General features: G+C 42.7%; 1 protein-coding gene across 1 annotated transcript; it reads left to right on the top strand.

Moving 5' to 3' along the window:
• Positions 1–8,084: 8,084 nt before the first annotated feature.
• BCL2L15 (BCL2 like 15) lies at positions 8,085–16,124 on the top strand. Its single transcript, XM_003892421.5, has 4 exons — positions 8,085–8,719; positions 9,298–9,419; positions 15,139–15,363; positions 15,988–16,124. The coding sequence occupies exons 1-4, from the start codon at positions 8,593–8,595 to the stop codon at positions 16,003–16,005; spliced, it is 492 nt and encodes a 163-aa protein (XP_003892470.1). The 5' UTR covers positions 8,085–8,592; the 3' UTR covers positions 16,006–16,124.
• The last annotated feature ends 741 nt before the right edge of the window (positions 16,125–16,865 follow it).

The raw sequence follows: 16,865 nt of genomic DNA, 5'->3' as shown, positions 1-16,865 counted from the left end.
TTGCTTGTCCAGAGTAAGATGAATAACTATTACAGTTTCTTAGTCTTTCTTTTTAGAGCTGGCAGTAAGTCCAGATAATATCAGATACAAAGGAGAGTGGAAAATCTAGAAATCAGGATTCTTAAGTTTTTGGCCAAAGAACATTGATTCATTCCTTTCATTCCTATTGGCAATTGACCCCATTTTTCAATGATGATGTTGTAAAGGTTAATGTTGGTAAGGGAATGGGGTAAGGATGGGATTTGGATTATTTCCTAATCAATTTTAGGAATTGTGTTAGTAATTAAAGATGGCTGATGTGTGGAAACTGACAGGGGTCATCATTTATGGGGGTCATCTTTTCTTCCCTGGATTATTATAGCAAATTGCTAACTGTTCTCATATTTCCAATCATGCTTTTTAGGCCAGATTCCAAAGTCCTTAATGTCATCTAAAGTACCTCTTTGGTGTCAAGTCGTGCCACTCCCAAAATGCCTTTTCTTCTGGCAGAAGCAAACCATTTGCATTGCAGTTCCCTGTATACACCAGCTTCTTTCACCTCTGTGCTTTAAACCTGCTTTTATTGTCTAGAACATTTTTTCACCCTCATATCTTCTTGAATTAACACCTTGTCTATCTTTCAGTGTTCAGCTCACTCATAAGCTCCTTCAGGAAGTTTTCTTTAACCCTCACTGCCTTCATTAGGGATCTCCTTCAAGCTGTGAAAGTAGCCAGAGCATACCTCTAGCAGTAGTACTGTGATTGTTTTCTTGTTGCTTGTCCTCAATTTTTATTCTGTTCTTACCTGACCACATTTTGTACATTGAAGCAACTTATGGCAAGAACAAATCTAATAAAATGATGGTAAAATATAAATAAGACTAGCGAATCCAGAATGGGAAAATTAAAATACCAGTTAAGACCAGCTGGGTTAGGGATGGGGAAATACACAAATGTTCAGGCTGTTTGGGTCTATTAGGTGATATAGTTGAGCCTTGATTTGTCTCTATAGGCGATTTAGCAGTCATAAGGGAAACAGTTATAATTGTCATCAGAGAGGAAGAAACATTGATTTCTAAAAGAAATTCACATGTAGTTTCACATAGGTGGTACTAAGATATGTGCAAGATCCTATGAGAAGTTAGTAATGGGTTTCACATGACTTTCTTACAGTATTCTTCAACGAAAGCAGAGACGTTAATATAGAGCTTAGATTGGGTGCAGTCGTTCACGCCTGTAACCGAGCACTTCAGGAGGCCAAGGAGGGAGGATTGCTTGATGCCAGGAGTTCAAGACCAGCTGGGCAGCATAGTGAGACCCTGTGTGTTAAAAAATTCAGTTGGCCAGGCATGGTGGCACATGCCTGAAATCCCAGCTGCTCAAGAGGCTAAGGCAGGAGGATTACTTGAGCCCAGGAGTTCGAGGTTACAGAGAGTGGTGATCACACCACTGCACTCCAGCTCCAGCCTGGGTGACAGAAGGAGACCCTATCAAAAAAAAAAAAAAACATACAAAAAAGTAGGCTAGACATGGTGGCTCATGCCTTTAATCTCAGCAGTTTGGGAGACCAAGGTGGGTGGATCACTTGAGGCTAGGAGCTTGAGACCAGCTGGGCAATGTAGTGAGATCCCCATCTCTACAAAAGTAAAAAATTAACCAGGTGTGGCAGTGTGTGCCTGTAGTCCCAGCTACTTGGAAGGCTGAGGTGGGAGCACTGCTTGAGCCTAGGAGATTGAGGCTGCAATAAGCTATGATCACACCACCGAACTCCAGCCTGGGCTACAGAGCAAGACCCTGTCTCAATAACAACAACAACAACAACAACAACATTGTGCTTAATGAAGGCATTTCTTCAAGGACTTAACATGATCCAAGAATATAGCCTTCATCATCCAGCTTAATTCAAGGATTTCTACTATCTAGATACATAGATGAATACATACCCTTCAGAAAATTTTTCACCTATCACTTCTCTCAATTAGGCTCTTTTTTTTTTTTTTAATCTGAGACGGAGTGTTGCTGTGTCACCCAGGCTGTAGTGCAGTGGTGTGATCTCAGCTCACTGCAACTTCCACATTGCAGGTTCAAGCCATCCTCCTGCCTCAACCTCCCAAGTGGCTGGGACTACAGGCATGCAACACCATGCCTGGCTAATTTTTGTATTTTTAGTACAGACGGGGTTTCGTCATGATGGCCCAGGCTGGTAACTCCTGACCTCAGGTGTTACCCAGCCTCAACTAGGCTCTTAATAGGAGTAGATAACAAACAGTATTGAATTTTCTGGTAAGAGCCTGGGTTTTGTGAGTTGTTTATTGAACGGTCTTCCCCATTGAACAACTTTTTTTTTAAACGGAGTTTTGCTCTTGTTGCCTAGGCTGGAATGAATGGCACGGTTTTGGCTCACTGCAACCTCCGTCTCCCGGGTTCAAGCAGTTCTCCTACCTCAGCCTCCCGAGTAGCTGTGATTACAGGTGCCCACACCACACCCAGCAAATTTTTTGTGTTTTTAATAGAGACAGGGTTTCACCATGTTGGTCAGGCTGGTCTCAATTTCCTGACCTCAGGTGATCCACCTGCCTCGGCCTCCCAAAGTGCTGGGATTACAGGCATGAGCCACGGCGCCTGGCCTGAACAACTTTTAAGAATGATTCTCGCCGGGTGTGGTGGCTCATGCCTCTAATCCCAGCACTTTGGGAGGCCAAGGTGTGTGGATCACCTGAGGTCAGGAGTTCGAGACCAGCCTGGCCAACATGGTGAAACCCCGTCTCTACTAAAAATACAAAAATTAGCTAGGTGTGGTGGCGGCCACCTGTAATCCCAGCTACTCAGGAGGCTGAGGCAGGAGAATCACTTGAAACCCAGGAGGTGGAGGTTGCAGTGAGCCAAGATCATGTCATTGCACTCCAGCCTGGGCAGCAAGAGTGAAACTCTGTCTCAAAAAATAAAAAAATAAAATAAAATAAAGAGTGATTCTCTCTTTCCTTTTATTTCCATAGTGCTTGCCACATAGTATTACTCAGTAAATCTTTATTGAATGAATGGCTGTATATAATTAGATTCTGATGTGTTTTGGGATTGATGTTTGAAATGAGTTTTATGATACTGTATCAACTATATGGAAAATAATGGAATTTCTTCTAGACCAGGATTTCTTAAAAGTGGCAATACTGACATTTGAGGCCAGATAATTATTTGTTGTGAGGGGCTTTCCTCTGCACTGTAGAATGATTATTAGCAGTATCTCTGGCCTCTACCCACTGGATACCAGTAGAATCCTCAGTTGTGACAACTAAAAATGTCTTTAGACATTGTCAAAGTTACCCTGGGACAGGTGGCAAAATGGCCATTACTTGAGAACCACTGATTTAGAGCATGGATCCTCAGGGGTAGGAAAGGGAGGGATTAGAACAACTTCAGAATTGCATTTTCTGTATTTTTATGGTTCAGTTAAATGGTGAATGTTTACATACTAGGAGAAATAAAATTGAAGTGCTGCCAATTCAAAGCGTAGCAAGGGGCTGGGCGTGATGGCTCACACTTGTAATCCCAGCACTTTGGGAGGCCGAGGTGGGTGGATCACAGGATCAGGAGTTCAAGACCAGCGTGGCCAACATGGTGAAAACCCATCTCTACTAAAAATACGAAGAATTAGCTGGGTGTAGTGGCGGGCACCTGTAATCCCAGCTACTCGAGAGCCTGAGGAGGGAGAATCACTTGAACCCGGGAGGCGGAGGTTGCAGTGAGCCGAGATTGCGCCACTGCACTCCAACCCAGGTGACAGAGTGAGACTCCATCTCAAAAAAAAAAAAAAAAAATAGTGTATCAAGGGAACAGGATGCAGGTGGTGGAACTGAGTAAATTGATTGACTTTTTAAAATTAAAGACTATAACTGAAAAGTTGATCTAAAGAAAATTAGGTATGACTAAGCAACTGAATAAATGAAAATACTAAAGTAATCCCAACTATTGGAGCTTTTAGAAGACTATGTTCTTCTTGGTCACTTTTCTGTAATGTAAGAGGCATACATAGAATATGAAATTGTTGCTTTTGGAAAATATACTTTTAAGATTATCTCAATGAAGAACTGATTTTTCCTATAGCCTGGCTTTACTAATTTATAAGCAAAATGACTAAAGCTCAAGTATACTATTAAGTTAATTCTTTAATATTTTCCCCCCTAGGAACTCTCTGTAGCTTCTGCAGACATGGGGTTTGATGATGTGATATAAGTAGATGTTTATATTTTACAATCCATGAAGGTAGTCCATACTGTGCTCTTAAAGCAGCAGCCTTCTAATATCATTCTTAGTTGACAGGTAAACAGAATGTTATGTATGTAATGAGGTCCCACAAAGACAATAGTGTTTTGGAACACCGCAGAGGCAATAATTTGCTTAGTTACCATCATTTTATAGTTGTGAATCAGTGACTGTGATGTATTTCCATTCCCCCTATTTTTGAACAGGCATTCTGTTAAAAGTATTCTATTCCTTTCTTAGATATGGGGTGTTTAGGGGAGAGGGGACACATTGCTTGTTTTCTTAGTTACAAGTCTCCATGTTGAGAGGAGTTGCACCCAAGGATCTTCATCCACATGCACATCTGGTACACATGACAGGATCCTGGACTTTAAGCCAATGATACAATGAGACAAAGCTTTTCAGGGAGGGATGTAAATTGTTGTGGTCAGAGGGTAGCAAGAGAAACAAGTGACGGTGAAAAAATTCTGGCCTCATCATTTTTCAGTAATAATTAAGAGCACAATATTACAACTGCAAGGGTGAAGGTATGTGGGCTGATGGAAAGGGATAGTTTTGGAGGGTGCTTTATTGAAGGCCCAGAAGAACTAAACAAACGTGGAAAATTTACTCCACATTGCCAATGACAGGCTGTACTCTCTTTCTATAGCTTTACAACATTGATTATAAAAGACAATGCAAAGGAGTTGAAATTAGACTTTTTTTTTTTTTTTTTTTTGAGACAGAGACTTGCTTTGTCATCCAGGCTGGTGTGCAGTGGTGTGACCATGGCTCAGTGAAGCCTTGATCTGGCCTCAAGTGATCCTCCTGCTTCAGTCTCCTGAGTAGCTGGGACTATAGGTGTGTGCCGCCACCCCTGGACTCAAGATTCGAGTTCAAAGATGGCATGAGCATACTGATAATGAAATGAGGAAGGTGGTTTATTACTGTGGGAAAAGCTTCAGTCTGATGTAAGACAGACTTTGTTTTATTCTGCCACTTACTGATGTGTTGGGGTCCGCGTGTTTCCTAAACAAAGGAATGAACACACAAGACAACACAAGACAAGACAAACATGGTGGCCGCCTTGAATGGCGTGCTCTGCTTTATTTTATACAGTCGTTTGTGGAATGTTGCCAAGTCACGAGACACATTGTTGTTTTTCTGACCTTTCCCTGACTTTCTGGATTTTCAAGATGTTTACACATAAACAAGCCCCCAACACCCTGCTTCGTTTGCAAGAGCAGGACTTATCGGGAACGTCTCGTTTGCGAGCACATAGTCCTCTACACTGATGTGTGAACTTGGGCAAGCTATTTAATACCAGCTGGATGGTCTCATAAATATTTTTGTTTTTTATATATTGTTTTGGGAGTATGTCACAAATGTATTTTTTAGAATCCTTCAACTGTCAGTGGCTAGCTCTAATGTGAAAGGAGGCTAGCCTACAATTTTCTCTGAGTGCCCTTCTGATGTTAAAGATCTGAAGCCTACTTAGTAATAATGGAGGTTTCAGCCCTTTTGTCTCTAGAGAGAATGAACAACAGATGACAAATGAAAATAGCTACATGGGAACATAATTTGTGTTCTTACTCCAAAAGCAATTTATGATCATTTTTAAAAATTAAGACTTTTTAAGAGCAGTTTTAGGTTCAAAGCAAAATTGAAACAAAGGTACAGAGATTTCCCATATACCCTCTGCCCCCACACAAGCATAGTCTTCCCCATTATCAACATCCTCAATCAAAGTGGTACAATTTGTTTTAAACTGATGAACTTACCTCATCAATTATTACCCAAAGTCCAATTATCACCCAAATTCCTCCTCATCTTTTCATGGCCTGATAGCTCATTTCTTTTTTTATTTTTTGAGATGGAGTCTCACTCTGTCACCCAGGCTGGAGTGCTGTGGTGCCATCTCAGCTCACTGCAACCTCCGCCTCCTGGGTTCAAGCAATTCTCCTGCCTCAGTCTCCTGAGTAGCTGGGATTACAGGTGTGAGCCACCGCGCCTGGCCAGCTCATTTCTTTTTAGCACTAAATAATGTCTATTGTCTGTATGTATGACAGTTTATTTATTCATTTACCTACTGAGGGACATATTGGTTGCTTCCAAGTTTGGGCAATTATGAATAAAGCTGCTATAAACAACCATGTGCAAGTTTTTATGTAGACAAGTTTTCAGCTCCTTTGGGTAGATACCAAGGAGTATAATTGCTAAATCATATGTTAAGAGGATGTTTAGTTTTGTGAGAAACTGCTAAACTCTTCCAAAATGGCTGTACCATTTTGCATTCCTACCAGCAATGAATGACAGTTCCTGCCCCACATCCTCACCAGCATCTGGTTTTGCCAGTGTTCTGGATTTTGGCCATTTTAATAGGTGTATAGTGGTTGTATGTGTTTTCAAATGGAACAGAAAACACAAGATTGGCTTTGATATTTTGCAAGATAGAAATTCCATTCTGAACAACTGACTTACTGTTTATGCTTGAATCTTTTCTTTTTTTTTTTTTTTTTGGAGACAGAGTCTCGCTCTGTTGCCCAGGCTGGAGTGCAGTGGCGTAATCTCGGCTCACCACAACCTCCGCCTCCCAGATTCAAGCAATTCTCATGCCTCAGCCTCCCGAGTAGCTGGGATTACAGGCACGCACCACCACACCCAGCTGATTTTTGTATTTTTAGTAGAGATGGGTTTTACCATGTTGGCCAGGCTGGTCGTGAACTCCTGACCTCAGGTTATTCACCCACCCCGGCCTCCCAAAAATGCTGGGATTATAGGTGTAAGCCACCGTGCCTGGCCTATGCTTGACTCTTTTATTAGTTGGAGCTGTTAATAACTTCACCAGGTCAGAGAGGTTGAGTGGTAAGTTTGCTCATAGATTTGATTTGGGTCTGAGACCCAAACCCAAAATCTAGGTTTAGCTACATTAAAAAGGCAACTACTATAGATAAGTGTCCAATCATGAGATCTCTTAAAACAGTGATGGAGTCTGACCCTGTTAGGAAAATCCTTTTGCTAGAGAGAGAATCTCAGATCTCTTTCATCCTGGTCATTATGCCTTGGGCTAAAAGGAGGACATTTAACATTTATTGTATGCCAACAGTGCTAGGCCATTCTGCATCTTATCTTACTTAATCTTCATAATTTATCTGTGAAATATTTTCCATTGTCCCCATGATAATTCCAAGTTGTTTGAGTTGTTTTTTTTAACTTTCCCAGACTTTATATTTGCTACCCCTCCACCTAGAATAGTATTATGCCTCCTTTTTGCATAGTGAATGCCTACTTATTCCTCAGAGCTCATCTCAGATGCTACTATTTTAAGGAAGCCTTCCCAGTCCCCTGGGCTTGTTTCCCTATTAAACTGATCAAAGGCTTGATTCTCTATTACACTTCACTGATCAAAGTGCACTGATCTCAATAGCACAAATAACTATGTGATTAGTCATTTAATGTCTGTCATTTCTGCTGAAGTGTAAGCTTCATGAGCACAGTAACTGTGCCTGTATCATTTGTCTATGTTATAGTGCCAAGTATAGTTCCTTGTTTGGTAAATAATTATTATATGATTATGGCAAATAAATTCCATAAACAGAAGTTTTTTGTTTTTTGTTTTTTTGTTTTTTTTTGAGACAGAGTCTCGCTCTGTCGCCCAGGCTGGAGTGCAGTTGAGCAATCTCCGCTCAATGCAAGCTCCGCCGCCTCCCAGGTTCACGCCATTCTCCTGCCTCAGCCTCCTCAGAAGCTGGGACTACAGGTGCCCACCACCACGCTCGGCTAATTTTTTTTTTTTTTTTTTTTTTGTATTTTTAGTAGAGACGGGGTTTCACCGTGTTCGCCAGGATGGTCTCGATCTCCTGACCTTGTGATCCGCCCGCCTCGGCCTCCCAAAGTGCTGGGATTACAGGCGTGAGCCACCGCCCCCAGCTGCGTAAACAGAAGTTGAATGCTGGTCCACTGTAACTTCAAAACCTTCCTTTAAATTGTGCCATATGCAGGACCTAAGAAGTAAAGGAAGTATTTCTTAATAAAATTACTCCAGAGGCTCTTCCTGAACTCTGTTTCAGTTCTAGATTGGCTATCTAACGATAAAAGTTAAGCATTAACTTTATGTGGTTAGGGTGTGGTCTGAGATAAAGAACCTAAAGTCTTTAAAGTCTCCCCAGTTCCAAGTAGGTAATCCCCTCCGAGAAGTCCCACCTTTCTGAGCAACTGTGTTTGAAGAAAGCTAGTGGGAAAAGTTCCAGGACTACATGTCAGGAAACTACAAGAGTTAGAAACATTTGTTGATTTACAAGTGTTTTTAACTTCCTGCTGGGCTGAAAACTGCTTGTTTTGTGGAAAAGCGAAACTTGGCAGCAAACATCTAAAATGAAGAGCCCCCAAACTTTTGAGGAAAAAACGGAATGCATTGTGAACGCTCTACTCATGGACTTCTTGGCCCCAACATTGCAGGTTGCCAACCGGAACCTATGCTGTGTAGATGAAGTAGATTCAGGTAAGGCTCCTGGCCTAGGTGGTGATTGCAGGTCAATAAAAGTATGTTTTCGGCTGGGCACGGTGACTGACTCCTGTAATCCCAGCACTTTGGGAGGCCAAGGCAGGTGACTTGAAGTCAGGGGTTTGAGATCAGCCTGGCCAACATGGTGAAACCCCATCTCTACTAAAAATACAAAAATTAGCCAGGCATGGTGACTCACGCCTGTAGTCCCAGCTAAATGGGAGACTGAGGCATGAGAATTGCTTGAACCTGGGAGGCAGAGGTTGCAATGAGCAGAGATCATGCCACTGCACTCCAATCTGGGCGACAGAGACTCAGTCTCAAAAAAAAAGAGTATGTTTTATTTATTTCCTTTAATTTTCAAAAGGCAAACTCTAAGCTTTCAGTAACACCTAAAGGGAAAGAGGTTCTCAATGAAGGGAAACTTTCTGACTATTGGTGTTGACAGAACATTTAAGCTCTTGGGAGATGATGTAAAAATTATTTAAAAACCAGACCAATTTTTCTCATTGCCCAGATTCCTGGGACTTGCCATTGCTTCAAGCATTGTAACAAATGTGTTCCCTCTGTCGTAGGAGAGCCTTGCTCTTTTGACGTGGTTATCATTGCTGGTCGCCTTCGGATGCTGGGTGACCAGTTCAACGCAGAATTGGAAACTTACGCCAAAAACATCATTGCAGAAACCATTCAAGAACAGGTCAAGTTTCTACTTCATGCTATTGTTTGCTGCTTTTTTTCCTATTTCAAACTTCCTTTTCTTACTACTCCCATACTATGGTGACTAGGAATGTTCTATGAAAATATTTGGGGGCTTATATTCCAAGGAGGTATAGCAAGAATTCTCCAATTGCTAAAACCTAAGTGGTATGGAGATGGAAAATTTTTGGCATAGGCTGATGAACCTTCAGCTTGTCTCTACTTGGTCTTCATCAGAGCTGTGCTTAGTGTGCATAGAGCACATTTTATAGCACTTTATTCTTGGCAAAGTATAGCATTTTTTTTTTTGAGACAGGGTCTTACTCTGTCACCTAGGCTCAAGTGCAGTGGTGTGATCTCAGCTCACTGCAGGCTCCACCTCCTGGGCTCAAGCGATCCTCCCACTGCAGCCTCCTGAGTAGCTGGGACTTTAGGCAAGTGCTACCATGCCCATCTATTTTTTATTTTTATTATCTTTATTTTTAGTAGAGATGGGTTTTTGCCATGTTGCCCAGGCTGGTCTTGAACTCCTGAGCTCAGGTGATCCACCCACCTCGGCCTCCCAAAGTCCTGGGATTACAGGCGTGAGCTACCACATCCAGCCTATGCTTTTTTTTTTTTTTTTTTTTTTTTTGAGATGGAGTCTTGCTCTGTCACCCAGGCTGCAGTGCAGTGGTGCGATCTTGGCTCACTGCAACCTCCATCCCCCAGGTTCAAGCAATTTTCCTGCCTCAGCCTCCCAAGTAGCTGGGACTACAGGTGCACGCCGCCACACCCAGCTAATTATTTTTTGTATTTTAGTAGAGATGGGGTTTCACCGTGTTGCCCAGGCTGGTCTCGAACTTCTGAGCTCAGGCAATTGGCCCGCCTCGGCCTCCCAAAGTGCTGGAATTACAGGCATGAGCCACCACACCTGGTCCCAGCTTATGCATATTTTAATATTTATTTTGTTGGAGGTGGGCACTTTTTTCCCTAGGGTCCAGCACTGAAGTATATACAGGAATGACAGGCAGTCTACAAGTTTGATGCAATGAGGGATAAGCCCTACAGCAGCTCACTGGCTTTTCATCAGAATGCTGATTACTGGCAGTAGCACTTGGACTCTGTTTCAGATGTAAAGACAATAAGGCAGTATCTAGGAGATGTTGCTGATATATATCAACAATGACAGCTAATATTAACTTATCACTTACAATGTGCAATTATTATCTCATTTAATCATTATGCCCCTGTATGAGTTATCATGGAAGCTATTATCGCCGCAGCAACCTCTCCCCATCTGCATATAACACCACAAAAGCAAACATCTAACCTGTTTTGTTCACTGCCATATTCACACAACCTGTAACAGTGCCTTATATATAATACGTCCTCAGTAAGAATTTCTTTTTTTATTTTTTTTGGAGACAGACTCTTACTGCAACCTCTGCCTCCCGGATTCAAGTGATTCTCCTGTCTCAGTCTCCCAAGTAGCTGTGATTACAGGCACCCGCCACCATGCCCTGCTAATTTTTGTATTTTTAGTAGAGATGGGGTTTCACCATGTTGGCCAGGCTGGCCTTGAACTCCTGATCTCAGGTGATCTACCCGCTTCGGCCTCCAAAAGTGCTGGGATTACAGGGGTGAATCACCGCGCCTAGCCCATCTGGGTGGATCACCTGATGTCAGGAGTTCGAGACCAGCCTGGTCAAAATGGTGAAACCCCCATCTCTACCTAAAAATACAAAAATTAGCTGGGCAGATAACTTGACATCAGGAGTTCAACACCAGCCTGGCCAACATAGAGAATCCCTGTCTCTACTAAAAATACAAAAATTAGCTGGGTGTAATCCCAGCTACTTGTAATCCCAGCTACTTGAGAGACTGAGGTAGGAGAAACCTGGGAGGTGGAGGTTGCAGTGAGCTGAGATCACGCCACTGCTCTCCAGCCTGGGCGACAGAGCAAGACTCTGTCTCAAAAAAAGAACCACACTCTTAACCATTATGCTTTATTCTTCCTACTATACATAGCTTGAGCAGTGTGCCTACACTACTTTCAAGCAGAACTGGACCTGTTACCTCCAGTTACTTGCCCTGAGGCTGTCCTAGGTAGTTGATAGCTGAGTTGACTTTTTTTTAATTAAACAGATTTTTTTTTGGCTGGGTGCCATGGCTCATGCTTGTAATCCCAGCACTTTGGGAGGCCGAGAGGGGCGGACTGCTTGAGGCCGGGAGTTTGAGACCAGCCTGGCCAATATAGTGAAACCCCATCTCTGCTAATAATACAAAAATTAGCTGGGCATAGTGGCACACACCTGTAATTCCCAGCTACTCGGGAGGCTGAGGTAGGAGAATCGCTTGAAACTGGGAGGCAGAGGGAGGTTGCAGTGAACTGAGATCTCGCCACTGCACTCCAATCTGGGCAACAGAGCGAGACCCTCTCTCAAAATAAATAAATAAATACATACATACACACATACATACAAACAACAAATACAAAAATTAGCCAGGCATGGTGGCACACAACTGTAATCCCAGCTATGCGGAAGGCTGAGACAGAAGAATTGCTTGAACCCAGGAGGCGGAGGTTGCAGTGAGCCAAGATGGTGCCATTGCACTCCAACCTGGGTGACAGAGCAAGACTCTGTCTCAAAAAAAAAAAAAAAAAAAAAAATTATTTGACTTGAACTTGTTTTAATAAAAAAAATATTTTGAAACAGCCCTAAACTCAGGGAAAAGTTGCAAGGATAGCACAAATAATTTATCTCTTTAATCATTTGACAGGAGGGAGTTGACATGATATTTCATCAACCCCTAATGCTTTTATACTTCCTTCAAACAAGGACATTCTCTAATGTAACCACATTCTAACCATCAAAACCAGGAAATTAACATTGATTCATTTTCATCTAATCCTTAGATCTCTTTCAAGTTTTGCCATTTTTCCCGATAATGTAACGTATAGTAAAAAGTTGTAGGCCAGAATCACATATTGCATTTAGTTGTCATTTCTCTTTAGTTTCCTCCAATCTGGAATTTTTCCTCAGTCTTTCCTTGATTTTCATAACCGTGACACTTGAAGACTATGGTCTATCTTGTTGAATGTCCCTTAATTGGGTTTGTTTGATGTTTCTTCTTGAATAAATTAAAGATATGTACCTTTGGTAGGAATATCACAGAAGTATTGCTGTGTTCTCAGTGCATTGCATCAATTGGCACAATATTTCACTTTATCCCAGTATTGATGTTGTTAACTTTAATCACTTAAGATGGTGTCTGTAAGGCTTCTCCTCTATAAAGTTACTCTTTTCCCCTTTGTAATTAATAAGTGTTTTATGGCGAGGTACTTTGAAACTATGTAAATATTCCACATCTCATCAAAATTTCAATGCATTCATTTTTTATCAGCATTGGACCCATGAATTCCTACTTTATTCAGTGGGTTATAATCTGTTAATGTCATTATTAATTTAGATGCTCAAATCATCCTAGTTTTAGCTAGTGGGAGTGCTTTCACTCTAGACTGCACCTCTTTGATGTGTCTCTATTTTTATTTGAGTACTTCCTTAATTTCTGACAGAAGATCTTATACTTCCCTAGCCCCAAACTGAAATCAACCATTCTCCAGAGAGCGCTGGTTTCTTTTATTTTTTGAGACGAGTCTCACTCTGTTGCCAGTCTGGAGTGCAGTGGCACGATCTCAGCTCACTGCAACCTCTGCCTCTCGGATTCAAGCAATTCTCCTGCCTCAGCCTCCCAAGTAGCTGGGACTATAGACGCACACTGCCAAGCCTGGCTAATTTTTTTTTTTTTTGTATTTTAGTAGAGACGGGGTTTCACCATGTTGCCCAGGCTGGTCGCGAACTCCTGAGCTCAGACAATTCGCCCGCCTCGGCCTCCCAAAGTGCTAGGATTACAGGTGTGAGCCACCGCGCCCACCTTTTTTTTTTTTTTTTTGAGACGGAGTCTTGCACTTTCGCCCGGGCTGGAGTGCAATGGCGCCATCTCGGCTCACTTCAACCTCCACCTTCCGGGTTCACGTGATTCTCCTTCCTCAGCCTCCAGAGTAGCTGGGATTACATGCGCCCGCCACCACGCCCGGCTACTTTTTTGTATTTTTAGTAGAGACGGGGTTTCACTGTTGGCCAGACTGGTCTTGAACTCCTGACCTCATGATTCACCTGCCTTGGCTTCCCAAAGTGCTAGGATTACAGACGTGAGCCACCGCACCCGGCCTTTGGTTTGTTTTAATGGAGAATGATATTTAGAAATCAAGATTTAGGTGCCCTCCCACATGGATGTCTTTTTCAGCTTGTTTGGGCTCTGATATTCAGCTCTGGCCAGGCTTGACCCCCCTAAATCCCCACAGATCTTGCTTGGACCCACCTAATGGCTTTTGGATCCCATATTTGAAAAGGAAAGAGGAAAAGGAAGAGCTACTCAATTATTTTAATTAATTATTATTTTATTAATTCTAATTAATTACTATTTTTGAGACAGTCTTTCTCTGTCACCTAGGCTGTAGTGTAGTAGCTCAATGATAGCTCACTGCAGCCTCAATCTCATAGGCTTAAGTGATCCTCCCACCTCAGCCTCCTAAGTATTTGGGACCACAGGCATGTGCCACCATGCCTAGCTACTTTTTAAAATTCTGCATAGAGACAGGGTCTCAATGTGTTGCCCAGGCTAGTCTTGAACTCCTGACCTCATGTGATCCTCCCACTTTTGCCTCCCAAAGTGTTGGGATTACAGGTGTGAACCACTGCACTCGGCCTTTTTTTTATTTGAGACAGAGTCTTGCTCTGTCACCCAGGCTGGAGTGCAGCGGCGTGATCTTGGCTCACTTCAACCTTCACCTCCCAGGTTCAAGTGATTCTCCTGCCTCAGCCTCCTGAGTAGGTGGTATTACAGGCCTGCGCCACGATGCCTGGCTAATTTTTGTATTTTTAGTAGAGACAGGGTTTCACCATGTTGGCCAGGCTGGTCTTGAACTCTTGACCTCAGGTGATCTGCCTGCCTCGGCCTCCCAAAGTGTTGGGATTACAGGTGTGAGCCACCGCGCCCGGTCTTTACTTGAGAGTTTCCCAGACATTTCCTAGTCATTCAAGCAATACCTTTACAATTTAACCAGCTGGACTATCACATACTTAATATTTTTCTTTTTTTTTTTTTTGAGACGGAGTCTCGCTCTGTCGCCCAGGCTGGAGTGCAGTGGCCGGATCTCAGCTCACTGCAAGCTCCGCCTCCCGGGTCTACGCCATTCTCCTGCCTCAGCCTCCCGAGTAGTTGGGACTACAGGCGCCCGCCACCTCGCCCGGCTAGTTTTTTGTATTTTTTAGTAGAGACGGGGTTTCACCGTGTTAGCCAGGCTGGTCTCGATCTCCTGACCTTGTGATCCGCCCGTCTCGGCCTCCCAAAGTGCTGGGATTACAGGCGTGAGCCACCGCGCCCGGCCTTAATATTTTTCTTTCAAATCATTTTTCATTTATTTTGTTTAACCTAAGCAATAATACCTGAAATCATGGGTTTGATGGACTACTTATGTATTTTCAAATGCCCATTAATATAACAAAATATTAAAACGAGAAAAGATTATCCATCTACCCTCTGAGATTTCATTAGTTACCACCAATTGCACATTTGGCACTCTAAGAAGCAATCGCTCTACTGGATTCCTGCACCTGCAGCCTCCTGCACTTTTTGAGGGATACTCTGTTGATATTTCCTTTGTCTTTCCTCAGGCAGGAGCTATACTCCAGAACACAGTGGAATCTCTCAGCAAGACCTGGTGTGCTCAGGATTCCAGCTTAGCTTATGAGAGAGCCTTTCTGGCAGTGGCAGTGAAACTTCTTGAGTATATGGCTCACATCGCTCCTGAAGTAGTGGGACAGGTGGCTATCCCCATGACGGGTATGATCAATGGGAACCGAGCCATCCGGGAGTTCATCCAGGGCCAGGGAGGTTGGGTAAGTGTGTTGGGCCTCCTGGTTTTGCTAGGTATTTGCACTGTTTTTGTACTAATACCTGGGATTCCAATTCATGACCCTTTTGGTAAATTGGAAACCAACAGGAAAACAGGCTTCCCTATTTTGCTGAAAATGCCTAGATTTTCTTGCCATGGAAAAGTGGAGCAGACAGAAGATCAGCCTGTGGGTGTTGGACTCCAGAGTCATGCTACCTAAAATATTGACTGCTGACTACTGTAAAGCTAATCTTCATTTCCTACACATAATCATCTATAAAGGATATTCGTGGTAGAGTTCTAATTTCAGCCTGGCTTCACTCTGTTCCCTTGTAAATTTCTGGGTCTTTTTTTCCTAACATCTTTATGTGTGTGTTAGGGAAGTCAGAATCACCTTAATAGTATCTAAGAAAAAACAGTCTTTGCTGTAGTCGTAACCATAGAAGGTATTCTAAGCCCATGTTTTAGTAATCATTAGAACTTATGCTGTCATAGACCATTTACAGGGTCAGTGGAAGCCTTAATAAGAGCTACATTTCCTGGAGCTATCTGCAGATCATTTCCTGGTTTCTTAGGAAGTTCCTGAAAGCAATTCCTTTGACTGTAGGATTTTCACTGTCTTTCCTAGGAAAATCTGGAGAGCTGAAGAGGTGGAGCTATTCACGAGACTGAACATCACCTCCTTGTTGACTGATTGGGTGATTAACTCCTGGCAATTCAAACAAACAAATAAAAAAACACTTTTTTCATTTTATCAGAACTGAACTTCGCTGAATAAGTTATTTTTTACTGATTGTTCAAGTTGGGAGCAGCTGCCAGAGGCCTACAGAGTTGGTTTTTGTTTTGTTTTGTTTTTTTGTCAACTTAACGCAAACCACAGAGATTTTCTACTTTCTGTTTTCACATGAGTTTTAATGAGGTTCTGTTGAAGCAAAGACCTCTAGACACAAAGTAATGACTTGTTAGTAGTGGAATTATAAACAACAGGGCAGGCCTTTGCTGGAGGTATTTTGAGAGAAAGGGAGAATAATGGAAACTATTCCTTCAGATTTAGCCCTGTCCTTTGGTAAGAATCTTGTCTACTAATTTTGCAATTTAAAGGATTTCAGGAAGCTTTTTGGTTGAAAAATCTTGTTTTTTTTTTTAGACGGGAGTCTCGCTCTGTCACCCAGACTGGAGTGCAGTGGCTCGATCTCAGCTCACTGCAAGCTCTGCCTCCCCGGTTCACGCCATTCTTCTGCCTCAGCCTCCCAAGTAGCTGGGACTACAGGTGCCCGCCACCACACCTAGCTAATGTTTTGTATTTTTAGTAGAAACAGGGCTTCACCATGTTAGCCAGGATGGTCTGGATCTCCTGACCTCGTGATTCGCCCGCCTCGGCCTCCCAAAGTGCTGGGATTACAGGCGTGAGCCACCGTGCCAGGCCTAAAATCTTGTTATTTTAAGTTGAGTATTTTCATTCAAAAATCATCCCTAAACTTCATGTTAATTTAACCTGAGGAGGAC

This window comes from Papio anubis, chromosome 1 (genome assembly GCF_008728515.1).
Source record: "Papio anubis isolate 15944 chromosome 1, Panubis1.0, whole genome shotgun sequence".
NCBI classification, from domain to species: domain Eukaryota; kingdom Metazoa; phylum Chordata; class Mammalia; order Primates; family Cercopithecidae; genus Papio; species Papio anubis.
The sequence above is the reverse complement of the archived record's forward strand: the minus strand, read 5'-3'. Positions and strand labels throughout refer to the sequence as shown.

Coding starts and splice junctions, on each gene's coding strand:
- BCL2L15 (XM_003892421.5), top strand. CDS start 8,593: ATGAAGAGCCCCCAAACTTTTGAGGAAAAAACGGAATGCATTGTGAAC. Junction 8,720..9,297: donor TGTAGATGAAGTAGATTCAG/GTAAGGCTCCTG, acceptor CCTCTGTCGTAG/GAGAGCCTTGCTCTTTTGAC. Junction 9,420..15,138: donor CAGAAACCATTCAAGAACAG/GTCAAGTTTCTA, acceptor GTCTTTCCTCAG/GCAGGAGCTATACTCCAGAA.